General features: G+C 45.9%; 1 protein-coding gene across 2 annotated transcripts in view; it reads right to left on the bottom strand.

The window, feature by feature from the left end:
• Positions 1-5,977: 5,977 nt before the first annotated feature.
• Positions 5,978-11,976, bottom strand: part of LOC138517036 (zinc finger protein 84-like) — a 115,257-nt gene continuing 109,258 nt past the window's right edge. For both annotated transcript variants that reach the window (XM_069632550.1, XM_069632551.1), the window contains one exon: positions 5,978-11,789. In XM_069632550.1, coding sequence (XP_069488651.1) covers positions 9,884-11,452 — 1,569 coding nt within the window. In that variant the 5' untranslated portion in view covers positions 11,453-11,789 and the 3' untranslated portion in view covers positions 5,978-9,883. The remainder of the gene's footprint in view (positions 11,790-11,976) is intronic.

The following is an 11,976-nucleotide window of genomic DNA, read 5'->3' as shown; positions in this document are numbered from 1 at the left end:
AAAACCTGAAACTCTTACCAAATATTGGTTCAACGATGAAATCCTCTTGTTACAGCATCGCAGGCGAGCCGCAGAACGTGCCTGGTGAAAACATCCTTCGCCTGACTTGTTAGCTGCCTACAAGAAGATAGTGATAATATTCAAAACTGCTGTCACTAATGCCAAAGCTGTTTACTACAGCATTCACACCCATCAAGCAAAATCTAAATCAAAAGAACTTTTTGCAATTCTTCAAGAATTCAATGCTAACACACAGACAACCCTGCAGGCACCTCAGGATGCCTCCTGGTGTCAAACTATTCACAACGCCTTTTCTGCTAAAATTGCCTCACACTTAGAAGCTAGTGTATCTTCTTCTGCTAATATTACTGTAATGCCCCCCCCAATAGCCTCTGCTCCTTTGCCCTCCAATTCACTTGAACAATCTCCTTTGTCGAAGACTTCTTTCAATGAAGCACAGGACCAATCCTCCTCCAGTGTACCCACCGAATTCTCCCCTCGCCGGCTTCAGGACCCCACCCATAAGCCTTCTACAAAAAAGCCTTTGTTCTCTTTTACCCCATGTACTGTATCTGCGGTAACTACGATCATACTGAATATGAAGCCTACTTCTTGCAAAGGTGATGCCTGTCCTTCCAGGCTCCTGGTACAATGCCTTGATACCATCAGTCCCATGATCACCAAACTGATCAACCAGTCCTTCAAGGAAGGCCAAGTCCCGGCGAACCTCAAGGAAGCATGGATTACCCCTTTGCTTAAAAAAGCTAATCTGGACCCTTCCCTTGCCAAGCACTATCGGCCTATAACCAATGTGCCCTTCCTTTTGAAGGTTATCGACAGTGTAGCTTATCTCCAGCTACAGAAATCTATTGACGACATTGCCATACTTGGCCCCCGTCAGTCTGGCTATCGAGCCTGTCACGGCACAGAAACTGCCATGTTAAATTTAAAATCGAATCTTGGATCCATCATCGACCGTGGCCATCCTGCCCTTTTGATGTTGCTAGATCTCTCTGCTGCGTTACACTTAGTTGACCACGCATTACTGGCAACAAGATTACAAACACTTGTCGGCTGCACAAATCTCACGACACAATGGCTAGCCTGTTTTATTGGTCCCGGAATGCCTGTGTGGTGATCCAAAATTCATCTTCTATACCCTCCTTGCTCACTCGTGGTGTACCCCAGGGATCTTCTCTGCCCCCTACTCTCTTCAACATTTACATTCTCCCTCTGCTCCTGTTGCTTGATGACCTGGGTGTCTTATATACCAACTATGCTGATGACACCCAGGTCATCCTCGAACTTTCAGGCTCTTACTCCTCTGACTCGAAAGCCATTGCTGCCATCTACTCCGTCATCCACTCCTGGATGAGTCTGAACTTTATGGCATTGAATGCCGATAAAACAGAGATACTCATTGCCGGTTCTAGTCATATGCTAAAGAATCTCTCTAAGGAATATGCGTCATTTATGATTGCCAATGTTTCCATTCCTGTGGCCCAAAGCGTTAAGACCTTCGGCGTCACCATTGACTTCGAACTCTCCATGTGCCCACACGTGGCCAAAACCCGAGCAGCATGCGGATGGATTAATAGGCAACTATTTACAATGTGTCCATTCTTATCTGTTAGCAATATGTCTCTTCTTGCTTCTGACCTCGTAAACTCCAGGTTGGACTATTGCAACAGTCTTCTAGCAGGCACCTTTGCTGGCAACATCGCTGCCTTGCAGATCACTCAAAACGGCGCGGTCAGAGCTCTGCTGGGTCTACCCAGGCACTTCTCTATCACCGAAGCCCGGAAGAAACTGCACTGGCTCCCTATCAAGAACAGGGTTTCCTTTAAGATACTCACCCTCACATTTAAATGCTTGACCAACTCTGCACCCATCTACCTGACAGTGCATCCAGCGCTATGTCCCTGGTCGATCACTCAGGTCGACTGAGCAGGTCAGGCTCAGTCAGCCTCGCTTTCGCTCAGTCAAATTTGGAAAAAGGAACTTCAACCTCACTGCGCTAGATCTGTGGAACTCACTCCCTCTTCACCTTAAGAGCTACACCTCACGGGTTATCTTTAAAAAGAACCTCAAGACTCATCTCTTTAAGACACCCTAGTCCCCCGACTAGCTTGTTGCCATCTTCTTGTCTCTGATCTTCTCGGTTTCTACTGATTGTCCCTGTCTTGTATTGTTTTTTGTGTGCCGTGAGGCCTGCAGGTGATTTGGCACGTTATCAAGAATTAAAATAAATAAATCATTACTCCACGCCCGGATCTAGAGTACTACACAGAGGTTTGGGTGGACCTGGTGGGGGAGGGGGAATGCATCTATATGACTTGTTCAGTTGAGGAATACGCCCGTACGGGGGAGAGTTTGTGGTCAATATGCAGGGCTTGGATGCCAATAAAGAGAACACAGCCATACGTTGAAGCAGAGAGTAGACAGCTGGAGCAAAGGGTATTAAGGAGTTTGTTACTGTACAAGTAACAAAAGGGGAATGTTGGGAAGGGGGCAACCATGTACCACCCACATAAGCACTTTAGAGTAAGGCGAACTGCATTCAAAGCACTATGATGGGCCAGGGAGAGGTTGGGGTGGTGGTATGACCCCAGTCTGATACAATCAACTCACATAGTGTAGCCCATGACACGAGCAAGAGTGCCATTTTGTGTAGATGTTAGTAACTATAGCTAGGAGACAGAGCCTGCACGGCGAATGCAGCATTTCATGCACTAGGTCTTAATTGTGAGATGAGGGGACCTTCCAGCCATGCCCAAGCTCCCATGAGGACAACACCCCCCCCCCCCCAAACGCCATAAACTTCATTCTATACCGAATGTGCCCTACAATGCTGCAATCCCAGACTGGCGCCTGGTGTGCATTATATCTCGCACTGGCCCAAGCATGACCTGGCTCGTCCCCAGGCAACCACGAGTTATAGCGCATAGAACTGCCTAAGCCCCAAGACCCTTGAATTTCATGGCACCAGGTGACCTTCGATTACTAACCCTAAAGTAACAAGTCCTCAATGTTCAAAGAGAACAGACATTGCACGTCTTTGAGCTACAATCCTATGATTTGTATTGTGAGGTGCTGGGAGGGATACATTGCAGTTCAAACCGAGGGTGGAGACCTTGGAGACAGATGGCGCGATAGGGAGTGAGTGAAATGTGTGTGCGAAGGTCAGAGTGCCCCAGAACCTCCTTTGAGCCACCAGTCTTTAACCTGCCAGGTGCACAGTATAATGATGAAGTAGCATTGTTTAGGAGTGTAGATAATTTGTTATTTAATCTTCGTCAATGAGAAGAAGATGATCTCCGCAGCACCCACGTGATGGAAGACGAGCGGTTTGGGCTGGAACTAATGACCTGGATTCTCTTTTGGAGAAGGCGGACCCTGTATAGACAGACACCACCCAGCTGTGCAGGTTTTTACTGAATGTATCGCATCACAATGACGATGTGTCTACCCATTTTCAGCAGAACGTTCCTAGCCGCAGCATTCTTTGTTGTTGCTCTCATCTTTGTGTGAGATTAATACTCATCCTTACAAGATCGACTTGGGCTTTTCTTCTCTAGCATTTGTATTCTCTCTGGTGTAAGCGTTCAGGGGAGTGCCTTCATTTTGCTAAAGCAACGTAATTAAAAAGACTTTACACACCAGGGTGTCATCGATTGGGGACTGGGAGTTAGTTAAAAAACATGTTCATATGGTCTTCCTGGCGTCTGGCCAGGAAAAAAGAGCAATATCAATTCAGGACAGTGCCAGAGAGTGTCAAAAGCAGCAGCAACATCAAGGAGCACATTCAGGACAGTGCCAGAGAGTCCCATTCTGTCGGCATGGAGGGAGAGAAGGATGCAATGGTCGACTGTGTCAAAAGCAGCAGCGACATCAAGGAGCACGTTCAGGACAGTGCCAGAGAGTCCCATTCTGTCGGCATGGAGGGAGAGAAGGATGCAATGGTCGACTGTGTCAAAAGCAGCAGAGACATCAAGGAGCACATTCAGGACAGTGCCGGAGAGTCCCATTCTGTCGGCATGGAGGGAGGGAAGGATGCAATGGTCGACTGTGTCAAAAGCAGCAGCGACATCAAGGAGCACGTTGAGGCATGAGTCACTATTAAGCATGATTTGGAGGGCACCGTCACCACCTAGATGATGGCTGTGTCGATGCTACACTTGGTGTGGAACCCTGACTGATCGTCATTTAAGAGGTACAATTGTTTGATACTGGTGAGTAGGTGTGTAGCAAACTGCGTTTTCCAATATTTTGCCGGGAAGTTCGGACTGGCCGGCAGTTGGCTATGTTGGCTTCTGTTGGGTTACCTTTTCAATCGGGATGGGTTAGTGGGCAGCGCTGTCGAGTAGAGCTGTGTCAAGTTTGGTTCGATATATACATTAGCAGATGTCTGCATCCTGTCTGGAATTAGATTGCAGGAAACAATGGGTACATCTGCCAGACGTAGCAGCTGGTGCGTTCCATCGTGTGCCATCTTCTCTCACCACAGTCACTTCCACCTCACCTATTACACACTCTGTCATTTCTATAAGGAGTGATGTGCTTTGAGAGGGGAACAGAGGGTATGCAGACATGTGGGAGCAGCAGGAAAAAAAATCTTCATCTCTATGTTAAGAACATTTAAAGAGCACCATCTGTTCCTACATGCCTGGACCATCCGAAATGATACACTGACCGTGTCCCAGACTGTCCCTTTTGTTAGATCCTTCTCAACCCACATAGCCAGCTGCTGGCAATGGATGGAGATGGCGCTGTGTGCCACATGCTGTACCAGCCGGCACAGCCCCTTGCAGCCAGCATGATCGTATTAGGATGGATTGACTCTACACTTTCCTTCTCTGCTCACATCTCTGAAGTCTCTAAGAAGACACACTACCAGCTGCACCTCCTCAGAGCAGAGGTATTCTTCCTTTCACCTCCTTCCCCCAGAAGCTCACTGTCTCCAGAGCTCTGGTTCTCTCTAAACTGGACTACTGCAACAGCCTCTTTCTTAATCTGCCTGCTTCTACTCTGCGCCCTCTGCAATTTATCCAGAACAGGACTGCGGGACTTGTCCATAGCCTCAAGCCCAGGGATCGTATCTCTCCAGGACTGAAATCTGTGCACTGGCTCCCAGTGGCTGCGAGGATTAAGTTCAAAACCCTCTGCATTGTCCACAAGGCCTTCTGGGCCCTGGTGCCTCAATACCTTCAACTCTCTCTTCTTAAATACCTTCCTTCTCAAGCTCTTCGCTCATCTGCCTCAAACTCCCTCAGGGTCAGTCGCTTCTCCAAGCAACGAGTTGGTGGTGGATCTCTTTGTTCGGCTGGGGCCTCCCTCTGGAACAGCCTCCCTGCCTACCTGAAACTTGAGGAGAATCATCTTCAGTTTCGGAAGCACCTCAAAACCTTTCTCTTTGCTTCTGCTTTTAATCCTCCTCTCCCTTGCTGTCTTCCTGGCTGACACTGAAACTGCACTGGTTACCTGGCCACCCTCTGAGCTCGGGCTCAGGTCCCTTCCCCCACCAGTCGCACTCCTGCACTGCCTTCCTGGATACCCCTACACTTGGGGACTGTTTTTCTGTATCCCTACAGTCCCATCACCCGCACATGACACGTGATGTCGGCACTCACCCTTGCACTTGCCACCTGCTGGCCGTACTTTTACTTATTGTTTATTTATTTTCTTATCCTATGTACTGCACTGCCCTGTCCCCTTTTCCCCCCTCACACTTCTCCTCCTTCCCCTTCCCATGCACTTGCATGATCTGAATGACACCTGGCCTAGTAGGATCGTTGTCTGTCTTCCCTCTGTTCCCCCTCCCTTGCCTCATCGCGCCTTGAAACACTTGTGTATAGGAGCATTATAAATGCCATATCATATCATATCATACGTTGTATGGAACACGTTTCCTTAAATAAACAATACCATTACTCCTGTTGTAGTCAGAATTGTGTAACCTCAAGGAAAACCTAATGAAACAAATACAAACAAAGTTTAATTAACTTAATATCACATTCAATCTAACACAAAACTGAAATCAAGCCTGTCACCCCACTACTTAAAATAGATTAACCGCCTCTGTTCCAGAAAGCAGTTTCTTTTAAATTAAAGCAAAATAAAAGAAATATATTGAACATACAAATGGCGGTACTATTAACAACTTATTTTTAATGTTAACACTGTGGCATGCTGGCTGACCCTCAATATTATTTTCATCAGTCTTACAAACACAGGTGAACAAGAGTTAAGTTTGACACGTCAGCTTATCCACCCTTTTGTCCACTATTCCATCTTGGAATTCAGACAGAACGGCTATAATACCATCACAGTCACAACACTTCCATTTTAGACAGAAAGGCACCATTTAATTTCCAAATTCATGAGTTGTATTGCCTCACAGCTCAGTGAATACCTCTACTCCACATATGTGTAAATATGCATGTTTAAATTATTTTTTCTCTACAGGTCAGGTGTGGTCAGGCATAATGCCTGTAGAACACCTTCCAGTGGCACAGCCTGGCTGGTATCACTGGGCTGAGCATATCCTTGGAGCTGAGTGGGTCAAAGGAGGAAGGCTGACACTTATGTGTCAGTTGCTTCCAACTTTATAGTTGGGAGTATTGCTACTTTCATGTATTTTTTATAGGTCATTCATTATACACCTATACGCGTGTGTGTCTCAAGGCGCAACAAGACAAGAGGGGTGGGTGAGGGTGGAACGATCCTACTAGACCTTATACATTTATATTGTGCAAGTGAAGGCTATTTATAACGTGCTTGGTTTCAATCACAGATCACGGATTCAAACCTGTGTTGCTCAGCGTGGTCTTGCTTCCAAGACCCGCGCGTTTCCACAGAGCTCTCCTCGCTTCACATGATGGGAGTATTTACCAATTCTTGGGTAGGAAATGTCGTCAATAGACCATGTCTCTGTGGGGGTGGTATTAAGAGCTAAGGCGCTCGTCCACGCAACAGTTTTTGGGTTCTAGTAGCTGGTGGGCATTAAAATATAAGCGTATCCAGCAAAAATAAAGAAAGGAAACCTGAATAAATGGGCCTTCAGCAAGCATCTGAAGGTCACATGGTCTGTGGTGGTGTGCAATCTTAGGGAGAGCGCATTGCATATATAGGGAACAAAATCCAAAAAGGCTACACCAACTGGCTGCACCACCTGGCTGCACCGCCCGGCTACACCACCCGGCTACACCACCCGGCTGCCTTCTGAAACAGGAAATTCTCATCTGAAGGGCAGAACTAAAGGTACAGGAAGGACACGGGTGGAAAGAAGGGTGGCAGAAAGGGCAAGGTGTGCAATAAAAGGCACAATCAGCTAAACAAAGCCCCTTAAATCCAATCAGAGATATCACAGGAAACCTGTGCAGATTGTGGTCACAATTGTGAACGCCTGAAAGAAGCAGGTCAGCATGTTCTGGGCCACCTGAAGTTAGTCACAAGCGCCAGGGGCAGAGTAAAATTGGCATTGCCATGGTCAAGTCTGGATAAAATTAAGGTTATAGCAACTGACATCCGAGTATGAAGGGTAAGAAAAGGGAGGTTATTCTGCCACAATTTATTTTGGGTATAAATTGATGCCAACAGCAACGTCTGAGAGACAAGTGAGAGCTCACAGTCAATTTTGACACTCAGGTATATGCCATGAGCTCCAAGCTCAAAGGAAGGCCAAGAAAGCATGGCAAGTGCCCAGTGCAACTCCACCAATATAATGCTTTTGCAGAGTTCGGTGAGAGATGTAAGGAAGGCATGATATTAACTGTAAAACAAGTGACCACAGTTCAAGGGTGTCTATTGAACTACAAAAATGGTTTGAGAAATGCCTATCTAATCCTAAATCTACAGATGGGAGCAAGCTACGTCCAACAAATAATAATAATGCAGTCCTAGTGGAGTCTAGTCAAATAAAAAGGCCTACGATAATAAACCTATTGCCAATCCTTACCTCTAAATACAAATAGTTTTGGAAACAGTGATTCGAAAAAGAAAAAAGTGTGTGCAAAAGGATGTTCAGGCCATTGTCTCCCTTCCCCATGTTTTCAACACGGGACAAGGTGGTACACTCGAGCTTAACACCATGTCTGGCTTCTCCAGCACAAGGATACAGTTCAGTCATTAGCATCAGGGCCGTCTGTGCCCAAGTTTCTTTGCCTTTCAAAGTCTCTTCTTTCAGAGGGTCTGATGCGACAAACAAACAATACGTTATTTTCCTCGTAGGATATCACAAGTACTCCATTTATTAGGTGATTCACTATTCAGCTTGGATCCCCCTCAGCCAGGTTCAAATCCTATTTACACAATACTCATAGCATATTCATGCATCTAATTTCTTGGGTGATTGAAGGTTCACCACGGATCACCGTCAGCCGGGCTCAGATCCTCTTAACACAATGTTCAATTAGTCTCCCTCGGTCAGGCTCGGACCAATTTCAATTTAACTTTGAACTCAAACTTAAGCTCTTAAACCAAAGCTCTTAGCTGATCTCCCTCCGCTGTGCTCGGGCCAACTTCGTCTACTTTGTCATCAACATTCTTTATTCTATTAACAGCAAAGACTTTCAATTGTGAACAGGATTTTGCTTGACCCATTGCAGGACCACTTCGATTCACACATTTTTCTCGCTCTTTTGCTTTTTCCACCTTTCAGTTGGATACCTGACAGAGACTTTCGAATGAGCATGCACGCAATGCTAGACCACTCTGTCTAAGGTATCATATCTTAGCTTCATATTTCAATCACTCATCTGTTGTTCAATTTTACTCACTTTGATTATATCAAATACACTTCATACACTGTTCACTATACAATGTTGCAGCTTGCAACCTTGGCTTCCATACAGACCGGTCTGGTATCAGTCTCCCCAACTCACTGGATGTGCTTTCTTCACTGGTGCTGCTTTATTGTAGGAGCCAAGGACCGTACGACAGCGGCAAGCAATTCTCCCCACCTTGACTATCGGTATGGGAGTGCCCTGTGTACTGCCAACACACAATGCAGGATTCTTCAGCCTTGTTTCCTGGTCTTACGTTTTCTATTCTCATGAAAGTAACGGTTCCTTGTTGAAAAGGTCAAGGGCACTTCAGTCTTGGAACTGCTGCTTTCTCGTGTGCTTTGCCTTGCTCAGAGTGTTCTCTCGTGCTCCGCCTTTTATTCGTGTGGTGAAGTGTAATGGATGTCAGGTGTGTAATGGTCGGTAATTGCTTGACCCTGCCTGACCATTGTATTGTGACATGTCAGGTATACGGCTCATGTGTTAGTCCGTTTCTCTCATAGCAAGCTGCCTGTGAGAACGTTTTTGTGTTGAGAAAGGGGGGGTTTGAGTTCCTAAGTGTCCTACTTGGTAGGGTGGGGTAAAGGTGTTACAGGGAAGAGGACACAGCGTCTTGCCATCTGGTGTCCCACTCCCTGAAGACCGCTCACCCAAGTGATCCTCCTGCACTGGTCCACTGGTCCCCCAGGACCTGGATCCAAAAGCGATGGCCGCGTCCTAGCCACCTGGATGACAGATCCCCGGGGACTAGCGGGTGAGACATCTTCAGGTTTCACAGTTATTAGACTGCTCTGGAAGTATTGTGAATTCTTTGCTGTCCTCCCAAATAAGAGTTTGAGGATACAAGTGTTGTGAGCCTAGAATCTGAAGCTGCAAGAATAGATTAGTAGAGCCAGGAGCAGAGTGTAAAGTGTTGAGGATGGGGGATAAGGCAGAACCCTGGGGCATGCTGCATCCTGTTAAGCAGGGATTCCAATATGAAATGAGGCCGCATAGCTTCTCATGTTCTATTAGCCTGTAGTATTGCAAAAAGGAGCAGTGATTTAACAAATCATAATCAGCTAGTATGTGTGTGCCTAAGGAAACTAGGAACAGCTGTGTTATTCAATAGCCATGCCAAACTTAGTCCCACCGAGGAAGCCCCTCCTCCTCTCTGAAGCTTCAATTGCAGAGGGGATTTCATGACCTACATGTCTGCTTTCATGGCAGATAAGAACATCCTGTGCACTGAAGTATTTTCCAGATTCGCTACAATGAAATTGACCCTCGCGGGTATGTTTTGTCATGTGCCTAACAAGGTTACTGTTCTGACTGAAGCTTTTTCCACATTCAGTGCACACATGAGGTTTCTCACCTGTATGTGTTCTCAGGTGGATAGTAAGTTTTCCCTTCTCAACAAACCCTTTCCCACATTCAGTGCACACATGAGGTTTCTCACCTGTATGTGTTCTCTTGTGGTTAGTAAAATCTCCCTTGTGAGCAAACCCTTTCCCACATTCACTGCACTCATGGGGTTTCTCACCTGTATGCGTTCTCTGGTGGTTAGCAAGATGTCCCTTCTTAGCAAAACCTTTCCCACATTCAGTGCAGACATGAGGTTTCACACCTGTATGTGCTCTCTGGTGGATAACAAGATCTCCCTTGTAAGCAAACCTCTTCGCACATTCAGTGCACTCGTGAGGTTTCTCACCTGTATGTGTTCTGATGTGGCGAATAAGATCTCTCTTAACGAAGAAGCTCTTCCTACATGTGGTACACTTGTGAGGTCTTAAACCTGTATGTAAAGACTGATGGCAGATAAGACCCCCCTTACGGCTAAACTCTTTCCCACATTCAGTGCACACATGAGGTTTCTCACCTGTATGTATTCTCTGGTGGCGAGTAAGCTCTTTCTTTCTGAAGAAGCTCATCCTACATTCCGTACACTCATGAGGTCTTACACCTGTATGTAAGGACTGATGGTAAATAAGACCTTCCTTATTTCTAAACCCTTGCCCACATTCAGTGCACTTGTGTGGTTTCTCACTTGTATGTGCTCTCTGGTGGCGAATAAGATGGTCCTTCTGAGCAAATCCTTTCCCACATTCAGTGCACTGATAAGGTTTCTCACCCGTATGTGTTCTCTGGTGGCGAAAAAGATCTCTCTTTATGAAGAAACTCTTCCTACATTCCGTACACTTATGCGGTTTTACACCTGTATGTAAGGACTGGTGGTAAATAAGACTTCCCTTACAAATAAACCCTTTCCCACATTCAGTGCACACATGAGGTTTCTCACCTGTATGTGTTCTCTGGTGGATAATACAATCTCCCTGCTGAACAAACCTTTTCCCACATACGTTGCACTGAAAAGGTTTCTCACCTGTATGTATTCTCTGGTGGTTGATAAGAGTTCCCTTCCGAGCAAACCCTTTCCCACATTCAGTGCACACATGAGGTTTCTCACCTGTATGTATTCTATGGTGGTTAATAAGAGCTCCCTTCCGAGCAAACCCTTTCCCACATTCAGTGCACACATGAGGTTTCTCACCTGTATGTGTTCGCTGATGGCAGATAAGTGTATCATGCAAATTCATGCTATTCATAAATTCAGTGCACTGATAAGGATTGTCACCTATGTACTCATATGGGCAATACGTATGTTCTTGAGATGGTAACTTTTCCCTCATTCTGTGCACATGTAAAAGTTCTCGCCATTCAATTCTGTCTTAGTAAGAGGGCCCTTGCTACTGACCCTTTTCCCAAATTCAGAGCACAGATGGGTGTTCTCTCGTGTGACATATTTAGTGTAGCTCTTCATACAGGGATTACAGGTATGGATGCAATCATGTATTCAACCGGATTATCAATCTTAGTTCCATAAATCTTCTGAAAAGATAACTGGATCCCGGACCTGCATACTTCCAAGATGTTTGGGAATTGCATATTCTAAGAATTAAGCTTTTCACTGCGTTAGTCCAGAGAACGTATCGATCGCTGCTGTTGCATTTCTGGGGCATCAATCACCTATTGAAATAAAAGGAGATGAACGTAATTAGATTCAACGCATTCACTATCGCAGGCATCACAAGTAACAGGCAGACTGGTTCTCAGTGGCAGTGATGTGCACTAATTACCAACACAATAACTAAATATATGTGGCATAATCGGGTGCCATCGATTGGGGGCAGGTACCTGACAGCTGGCAGAGTAG

This window comes from Ambystoma mexicanum, chromosome 6q (assembly GCF_040938575.1).
Source record: "Ambystoma mexicanum isolate Mex_15411 chromosome 6q, UKY_AmexF1_1, whole genome shotgun sequence".
Classification (NCBI taxonomy): Eukaryota; Metazoa; Chordata; class Amphibia; order Caudata; family Ambystomatidae; genus Ambystoma; species Ambystoma mexicanum.
The sequence above is the reverse complement of the archived record's forward strand: the minus strand, read 5'-3'. Positions and strand labels throughout refer to the sequence as shown.